The following is a 9,518-nucleotide window of genomic DNA, read 5'->3' as shown; positions in this document are numbered from 1 at the left end:
GGTCTAACCATAATGAAATGTCCAAAAAGTTATCAAACTGCACATACTCTTTGACCAATCTAGGCCTATCCCCCAAAGAAATCTGAGAAAAGAGCAAAGGATCTATTTGTTCAAAATACATTTTAGCAGCTATTTTTAAAGGTAGTCAAGAATTGGAAACTAAGGAGGTTTTCTACTAATGGAGAATTAAACAAATTGAACAGAACATTATTATTCCATAGAAAATGATGAAATAACTTCATTTTCCAGAAGACTTCTATAAATCGACACAAAGTAATCAGAACTAAAACAATTCATACTTTGTAGAAAAAATAATTCTGAAAAAGTTTGGAATTCTCATCAACTCCATAGTAAATTATGAGTCAAGAATAAAGCTGAAACATTCCACTTGATTCCTGATAGAGAAGTGATTAACTTAAAACACAGGAAAATATATTCACACATGGTCGACATGGGAACTTATTTTGCTAATACAACTGTTTTGAGGACTGAGTATGGGAGGAGGATAGCAACCAACTAATGAAAGAAAAAAAAAAAAGAATTCAATGGTTGCTGAAGTCTTTCCCAAATCTTAATTCCTGTATTTGCAGTATCAATCTAGAAATTATGGCTATAACCAAAACTAGAAGATGAAGTTGCATGTAAATGGAAAGATGGGACTCTAGAAATTGTGGCTATAATCAAAACTAGAAGATGAAGTTGCATGTAAATAGAAGGATGGACTCTAAAGGTTTGTGTTTTGGAGATGCACTTAAAGGAATTAGTTGGGTTAGATCTTCCTCTCTGGGGGACAATGAGATGAGCACAGATATGTGTAAGAGGTAGTAAATAAGCACGCTGGAATTGCCTTTGGTTCACTGCAAAACTGCAAAAGCTCTCCCAAGTTACTCCCTGAAACTTAAGACCTATCTTAAATGATATCCATCCAAGTGATATTTTATTTCCAGTTATGGAATACTATTTTCTAAAGAACTTAAGGACTGTGTGTGTTTGTGTGTGTGTGTGTGTATCCACACATACATTATTACAAAGCATTCTAAATAAGGAGTTGTGAAGGAGAAACAATGTAAAGGACATCATTAAGGAAAGATGATTAAAAAAGATGGGTTATTTATATGATGAGATTTAGGAGGAACTATAGAACAGCTCTCATGCTTCACTGGTTTCCTTGTGAAGTCAGCAATATGAGGAAAGCCCCTAGCACATTGTCTGTACTCTCCATAACAAATTTATAGAAGGAATCACATCAGGACATGAATGAGTCTCATGACATGGCAAGCCATGGATGGGTTGTGAACTGCCTTGTTGGAACAATACTCTTGTCAATAAGATCACAAATCCATTAGTGTATAGGAGTATTCTTGCTATAGCTATGTTATGTTTAATCATATAGCACTTCACTAAATATCCCAAATGCTCAACCCTAATATTTTATCAAATGTAATCAGTTGCTTCTATAAACATTTTTAGAATTTTCCTTAATGCTTTCAGTAGAATCAATCCTAATCTTCTGGAAGCAGCAATCAAAGTAATTAACTAAAATTCAAGACATGATAAAACAGTATCCAAAAATCTAATTTCCAATTTACATTAAGTATTAGACTTTTTATTTTGAACTAAAGATCAAAAATCCCCTTTCCTATACAAGGTGGTATTAAGAAGACTATGTATGAACTATTTTGTATTATGTAGAGCTTGCTTTTAAAGTTATAATAAATTCAACATTATTTTTAAATCTGTTTAGTCTTTCTTCTATGCATTTCTTTAAAATTTCCATTTTTATGGCTTTTTTTGGTAATACTATCAATAGTTCTCCACTCCAACCAATTCACCCCCTTCAATTAAAAAAAAAAGAAAGAAAATAAATACAATCCTTGTTACAAATAAGCATAGTTGAGGACAATAAATCCCCATATTGGCCATATCCATAAATATATATTTCATATTTCATTCCATATCGCATCTATAATCTCTTAGAAGGTAAATAGCATAGCTCATCATTGGTCCTCTGATAATGAAGCATTTTTCAATTTTTTGAAGCACATAAATTTTAACTAAGTGCTTTACATTGTTGACTCTTATGATTGCAGGTTAATTAATGGAAGATATGAGTGATGCAAAATGTTGAAGGAATAACCAAAAAATTACACAATGGCTATAACGTATGTGGAAAAGAAAAAGAAAAAAAAATTAGTGAATGCTACATAATTATCATAATTAAGTTTGGGCTCAAAGAGGGTATTCTCCTTCCCCTTCTTTGCAGAGATGAGTATGGAACACTGCTGTCAAATTCAGATGTGAACTTTTCCTCCCTGTTATTACAAAGGATAACTGGGTAAGTTGGGGAGTATAGAACTATTAGGAAATGAAGATAAGTTGTTCTTTTTTTTTTTAAAGATAATTTGGAGGAATAACTATATGCTTAAATTTCCACAAGTCTTCCTTTTTAGAAAAAAATGCTATAATGGACTGAGAATACTTAAGCAGCCTCAAGTCTTTTACACTGGCAGGCATTCATAGGTCAATAACAAATTTTGTTAGAATCTTTACAAACTGTTAATCCATTAGAGTTGATGGAGACAATAATTATCTAATTTAACATGGTTCAATATGATTGATTGGATCTTAGAAGGAGATATTTTGGGCCAGAACTTGAAACAAGGTACTAAGTACAACTGATAGAAAAAATGCTTATGTTCACACCTTTAGAGAGCTCATATAAGCAAGAAGTATTTAAGTACTCATTGGAGTTCACACGTTTGGGAAATTTCAGGGGTTAGCATGAGATATCCGAATTCACACCTCCCTTGAAGCTCTTAGGGCCAGAGAGCATGCTGGGAGATATCCCACAATCCCATTCTCTCAGAGGAGAAGTTAACCTTTGGGAGATCATATATATAGAGGAAGCTCTTAGAGCTTGAAGAAGTTACTTGGGAACATTGACTGGGGTCGGAGAGGAGCACTCTGGGAGGAAGCCCACAAGCCCTCTCTCTGATACAAGAGAGATTCATTGCATCTTTCACCTTGGTGTTGGCTGGAGGCTGAAGAAAGCAGAGGCAGAAGCCAAGGACAAAGCTCAGAGCTCTTGGAACCAAGCAGAGATATAGGCCTGAGCTAACCAGGCTATTTTGAGGGACACAATAAAAGATCTGAACTTTTATCAGCTGGCTGCAATTTGGGGTGATTATTTACTTGTAACTGAAACTAACGCTGTCTCCAGAAAACCTCCCCGAGAAACCTGCTTTCTCCTAAAGAGAACCATTATATTATTTTAAAGAAAAAAAAACAACAAAATTTCTTAAGAATCTTAGTTAATAAAACTAGCCTATTTGCTATCAAACAGGTTAATAATCATTAACTTTGATACTTTTCTATCTGCCATTAACAGTAACATAGGTACTTGACTAGCATGCCTTGTATGGCATATGGCAACTACTCGAATCCACAGGTTGTCATAGCCACTGCTTGCGGATGAGTCTTTACAACAACACCCTATGCCTTTGCTTGAATTCTTTTGCTTTCTCACCAAAAGCTAAGAATCTTCCATCCCTGATTGTCTTCAGCATGTTTTCCTTACCTTCAAACTAAAACAATTCCATTCATTCTGGAAAGAGTGCAAGGATTATCTGAGACAAGTACATATTTTTATTTAAGTTGAAGGACAGGATACTTAGGACTATCCTTAGATGTCATCTAGCTCAGATTGTCAAACTTCATAAAACTAAGGCCAAAGATTAAAATGTCAGTGGGAAATAGTTAATAAAATAAAAATGCAACATTGTTTTTATGGTTTTCTAAGTTACTATGTGGACTGAAGTTTCTATTTTGAGTTTGACACCATTGATCTAGTTCTACTTATTTTTAGAATAGAAGATAAAGGATCAGTTAGGTTAGTGACTTACAAGAAACTCATATCCACTTTAACACACTTTGTCTTATAAAGAACACACGTCTCCACTTTAATTGTAAGACAGAAGGATTTTTTTTGAAGAACATAATGATTAAAAGTGTTGTATGACAATCAAAAATTATCTGCTGAAATGACAGTAATACATGAAACAACAAAAGGTAACAATATTGTTCCAGTCATGTCCAACTCTTCATGATCCCATTTGGGTATTCTTGGCAAAGACACTGGGATGGTTTGCCATTTCTTTCTTCAGCTCATTTTACAGATAAGGAAACTGAGGCAATAGGGTTGATGAAACGACTTGCCCAGGAGCACAAAGCTAATAACTGTTTGAGGCTAGATTTGGACTCAGGAAGACTCATCTTCCTAACTCCGGGCCTAGCACTCTTTTATCTAGTGTGCCACCTACCTGCCTCAATTAAGATATATGCCTTACAAGATGATCTTAACTTTCATAAAGTAATTACCTTTGTTTTTAAAGAAATTTCTGTACCATTGTCAACTAAGGTTAGAATGAAGATAGAAAAAACACAAGTCTAGAATAATAGTAACATGCAAGAAAACACATTTTTAATTTTTTTTTATCAATATGTTATGTTTTGGTAGTGTTATTTCTCATGAAAACTGACTAGCATATCCAAAATAATAAAACAAATCCTTGGTGTGTACTGTTCACTGCTAAGGCAACTCCCAAGATGCTCTTTATTTTCTTCTTAACACAAGTCTGGGTCCATATGAGGCTATTTTGCACAAATGTAGCACGTTCTTTGAATTTGTAGTGGGGATCATCACCAGGCAAAGGTTGTTACAAACACATTAGCTTTCTACTCCTTGCAATGAGTTTTAAACTCCATTTACCTTGTAGTACTCCAACATAGATTTTGAAAAACCTTTGGGGAAATTATGAAGTTATGCTTTTGCCAAATTTAACGTTTTCTCCAACTCTTTTAGTTGCAGATTTCCTTGAGTGATCATCATTCGGATTATATCCTATAGAGGAAATAGAAATCTAATCAAGAGATACATTGAAAAAAATAAGGCAGAGTAATTGTTTCATTATTTGCAGATGGCTATAATCTAAAAAAGGAAAGCAACTGGATATATCAAACAATGTGTGGCATATCTTCCTCTCCTCTCTTCCCCTTTAATAATTCATAATTATGTAGAAATTATTGTTAAAGTAGTGCTATCTACTGAATAAAAATTTCCCGGGAAGAGTTAATTTTAAAAGTTAATGGGCTCCTTTTAAGTAAAAATGTATTTCCTATCATGTAGGCCAGGGCTCCGTAACACTTTTTTCCACTCATGACCCCTTTTCACTTGTGAAATCCAAACTCTGGATATAAAAGTATATAAAACAAAGTATACAAATCAAACATCTACTGATAAATCATAATTTTGAAACCCTAATGTTTTGTTATGGGACCACCATATAGGACTGTAATCCATAGTTTAAAAAGCTTTGATGAAGACCAATTAGAGCCCACAACCCTCCCAAGTGCAGGTTGAACTATATAAATTTAGTTGGGAAATATTTAACAAACTAAATAAAAATACAATTAAAATTTAGTAAATACTACATTTTGAAATAAAAGTCAAATGTAACCTGCTAGGTTCCTTACATATAAATTAGTGATCCCCATTCTTATATGAGTTTGATACCACTAACGTACTTCAAAGAAGTAAAAAACAAAAATTTCAAGTTTTTTAAGTCCTTCAAAGAAAAAAAAGGTCCCTAAAAATGTAGTGCTTCATACAGTATAGAGAGAGTTTTAACTGATGTAGATTGTATTCATACTAAATCAATTTAAAATTTTGATTTAAAGCTTACCAATCATTGAAAAGAAGCTGGACAGTAGTGAAAGGGGGGCCTGCCGCCACCAAGTTGAGCTCTTGACCATCCTTACCTCTTCTGTGGCACTCTTATTTCTTTTGAATTCTTCCCTTGCCCAGTTCTGTAGATACTTGCGGTCACGTTCATTTGGTACCTGGCGAATTGCTTGTAAAATCTTTCTGTAGAGAAGGAGGACTTGTTGCCTCCTCATGAACTGTTTTAAAAAGGAAAAATTTCAATTATACCTGAACTTCTAAGCTATACTTAAAGTTGAAAGGGCCTTAGAGAACATCTAGTTGAAAACAATTTTTTTTAAATCAAGCATTTTTTTCCCTACCTCTCACCTTCCCACCACCTAATGATAAAAAATAAACTTTTGTAACATATCTATTGTCAAATAAGACTAATTCTCACACTAGCCACATCTAAAAAGAATGTGTCTCAAGCGCCTTCATTTTTCATATAAAGAAACTAAGAATGAGAGAGGTAAAGAGACTTGACTAAGATCATATAGCTTGTTATGGAAAACTGAGCCCAAATCTGATTTAGTCCAACATATTTTCCATCACAAAACTACTGCCTTCCCTTGGTGGCTTAGTAAAAGTCAAAAACAAGCCTTTGATACCTTACAACCTATTTTCTTGGCCCAAATAACTCTTCCCCCTCTCTTTTTACATACCTATTCTTCAAAAGTCAAGCTTGTATAAAGCCAACTCTAATAAGTACTTTTAAAAGGACTATAAAAGCCAATTATTCTTATCTTAGCTCTTCTGATAGTGTGAAGCAGGATAAGTTATGAAGACCGCGTATTTTAAAATCAGCCGGAGTCAGGAATTCAGGTTAGGGGAAAATCGTCAATCTTTATTCTCAGTGAAGAAAGATCAGAGGTAGAAGAGAATGGGCGATAGCAATGTGTGCAGCTGAATCAAGAAGCTAGCTAGACCAGCAGCCACACGACCAGCAGCTACAAGAATAGAACCCAGGCCAACCTCTCCCAGCCTCTCTTCCTGCCTCTCTACCTCCACCCACCAAAATCATCATTTCCTATACAACACATCAGGACTTGCACAGAGAGTGGGCGGGGGCCATTCTTTCTCCAAGCATGTATATTAATAGAACATAGTCCAATTACTATTTAGCCTCACGTGCTTGGGACCTCAGTGTATCAACTCAAACCTCAGCCCATTACAAAAAGTCACACAAGTTTGAAAGGTCTGTTTCTTGAAAAACCTTGTTTCTAGATGATCTAGATTTTTAAAAGTCCCTTATTAATGATAATCTTTTAAAGACCAGTTGTTTGTAGAGGCAGTGAGGTATACCACAGAGAGAGAGGGGACCTATAGTCAGAGAGGTCTGAATTGAAATCTGGCTTTAGACACTTACTAGCTGTATGACTTCAGTCAAGTCATTCCATCTATTTGCCTCAGTTTCCTCATCCGCAAAATGCAAATAATAACAGCATCTGATCCCAGCATTATTATTTCATTGTAAATTGTAATCATTGTAAAGTGTTTAACCCAATGCCTACCATATAGGAAGCGCTACAAGTTGTGTTGTTTTGTTATTATTTGTAATTATTATAAAAGAACCAAGGTTCTTTAACTGGTCTTTAATACTTCAGAACATGTATTATCTCAGGAAAATCACCCTTTGTAGACCTGCCTGACACATAGGAGGTGCTTAATACATGCTTGTTCCCTTCCTCTCTGCCTCTTCTGTAAAATGAAAAATATTCCAGCTTTGAAACCTCTACAAATTTGACAACATCCTAACTTTAAACTTGCCTCTACCTCTGTTATGCCTCAGTTCTCTTTAACTATTCTGACTCGGTTTCCCTGAACTAGTTTCTTTTGTCTCAGTTTCCTTAACTGTTCTGTAAAATCCCCTTAGTCGTAAAAACCCCTTCTGGTCCATTAAGATTGGGAACCGTTTACCCTAAGGTTATAAATTGTTAGCAAGATAAACAAGAGAGCAGCACTCCTGACCCTCCCCTGTCCTCAAGAATTGGATAAAATATTCCAAGATACCTCACTGACATCTTTATCTCTGGGTATTCAGACATCCTGTCTATTCTGACAGGAACTTTCGTGCCCTTTTTACTTTCTTTGTCTCTAAAGAATATTTAAGGTCCTGAGATACACCCATTCTTTGATAGATTCTTTGAGATGACAGTCCTTGGTCCCAGTATATCTCTATCTGACTGGATAATTTGAGACCAGAGTCCTGTCCAGTCAATTACACTCTCCAATTAATAAACTATTGAAAACTCTCTAATCTCTCTCCTGCCTCAGTTTCTCCAGCATTACACCTCCTTTGTAAATGAAGACTATTTCTCCATCTTTTTGGTTTCAAGACCCGCCTTAAAAGCTGAATACACTTCGGCGAGTCCGTCCTCTCCATTGGGAGGACACGTTTTACTCAGCCTTTACGTCTGCAGCTCAATCTCTAATGTGGCTGACGTAATCGCTGGGGAACGTCCCTGTGCCCTTGTGAGAAAACGGCGGTGACGGAGGAAATAACGTTTCAGTATCGAGTTATGCCCTAGGAATCCTCTAGAAGAAGGGAGACTCCTAGGGGCCGCTCGGGAAGGCGTTGAGAACCGCTGGGTACCGAACCAGAGCCGGAAGGAGCCTTAGAGCATCCAGTCCGAAACCTCTCCCCTCTCCTCTTTTTTGAACAGAAGAAGAAACTGTGTTTCTTCCCCTTATCACGTAGAGCCTAACTGGAATTTTCTGAGTCACAGCCAGGGCTCTTGACCTAGAACCGCCTCCAATATTCAGTTTTAAGAGAATGAGTTTTCTTAGAAGCGAAATAGGCGGGAGGTGGCGTCATTTACACTAAAGCGCGCTCTTCTCCCCTCTAGGGCGCTAAAGCCGGCGCGGGCACGAGCGCGGGCACACACGCCCCCTGCCGTGGCCCAAAGGAGGTGGTCCTCGCGGAGGAACAAACGGAAGACAAGAGGGGAAGCGAGGGCAGGGCAGGCCCAAGCGGAGATCCCGATCCCGCGGGATCGGGGGAGGGGTCCCGCGGGTACCTGTTTGAGGGTTAGCGCTACAGGAGGTAAGCGAGTAGAGGACATGGTGGCATGCCGAGAGCCGGACTTGCACGGCCTCGACCGCCTATCCTCGGATCGCCTGTCCTCGGACCGCCTCTCCTCGGACCGCCTCTCCTCCGGCCGCCTCTCCTCCGAGACTTGGCTATCATGCGCAAGAGCGGAAGCGCGGCTTTGCCGACGGTTGAGCTCTCGCGAGAGACGCAGGAGCAGCAGGGGGGAGGTGATAGAGTTGGAGGGGGGAGGACATGGGTGGGAGGCGGAGGAGGAGGCGGAGGAGGAGGCTGACGGCCTATGGAGGTGGAGGTAAAGCAAGGCGCGAGGAGAAAAGGCCCGAGAATAGGTGGGGCGGGGAGAAGAAGAACCGGAAGGGAAATCCAGGAGGGGGTGGGGAGAGGGAAAACGAGGGAAGGAGGGAGAAAAGGGAGGGGGGGGAAGGGGGGGAGGGGGAGGGGAAAGAAGGGACTAGTGTACGATCCTAGACCGCTGCGGAGAGAGATGGGGGCCAATGGACAGTGGGCGGGGCAAGCCTCGTTCTGGAACCCAGCAGGTGTTCTAACTCCGAATAGCTAGTCAAGGTACTGTCCATAGTTTAATTGAACGGGGATTAATATATGGACCAAAAAGCCCCCTCAAGTCCCATCTCTGATCATGACTGGAACCCTGTAAATAAGTGACCCACGCAACTCTCAAGGGTCTTGAACTTTTATATATATGTATGT

The 9,518-nt window shown here is 38.3% G+C and overlaps 1 protein-coding gene across 2 annotated transcripts; it reads right to left on the bottom strand.

Moving 5' to 3' along the window:
• Nucleotides 1–4,452: 4,452 nt before the first annotated feature.
• Nucleotides 4,453–9,196, bottom strand: LYRM2 (LYR motif containing 2). 2 transcript variants are annotated; one of them, XM_003769292.4, is made up of 3 exons: nucleotides 8,779–9,196; nucleotides 5,818–5,958; nucleotides 4,453–4,900 (listed from the first exon to the last, which is right to left on the bottom strand). In XM_003769292.4, the coding sequence occupies exons 1-3, from the start codon at nucleotides 8,821–8,823 to the stop codon at nucleotides 4,820–4,822; spliced, it is 267 nt and encodes an 88-aa protein (XP_003769340.2). In that variant the 5' UTR covers nucleotides 8,824–9,196; the 3' UTR covers nucleotides 4,453–4,819. The 2 variants fall into 2 exon arrangements, with proteins under 2 accessions (XP_003769340.2, XP_012404664.1); XM_012549210.3 differs by having other exon boundaries at nucleotides 5,742–5,958; nucleotides 8,779–9,190.
• Between the last annotated feature and the right edge of the window lie 322 nt (nucleotides 9,197–9,518).

Source organism: Sarcophilus harrisii, chromosome 4 (genome assembly GCF_902635505.1).
Source record: "Sarcophilus harrisii chromosome 4, mSarHar1.11, whole genome shotgun sequence".
Classification (NCBI taxonomy): Eukaryota; Metazoa; Chordata; class Mammalia; order Dasyuromorphia; family Dasyuridae; genus Sarcophilus; species Sarcophilus harrisii.
Note: the sequence above shows the minus strand (reverse complement) of the source record. Positions and strands in the feature narration are given on the sequence as shown.

Bases quoted from the DNA above. Each gene is read 5' to 3' on its own strand.
- LYRM2 (XM_012549210.3), bottom strand. From the start codon at position 8,823: ATGTCCTCTACTCGCTTACCTCCTGTAGCGCTAACCCTCAAACAG. The intron at 5,959-8,778 runs GTACCCGCGGGA...TTTTTAAAACAG, and splicing joins TAGCGCTAACCCTCAAACAG to TTCATGAGGAGGCAACAAGT. The intron at 4,901-5,741 runs GTAAGCTTTAAA...TTTCCTCTATAG, and splicing joins CAGCTTCTTTTCAATGATTG to GATATAATCCGAATGATGAT.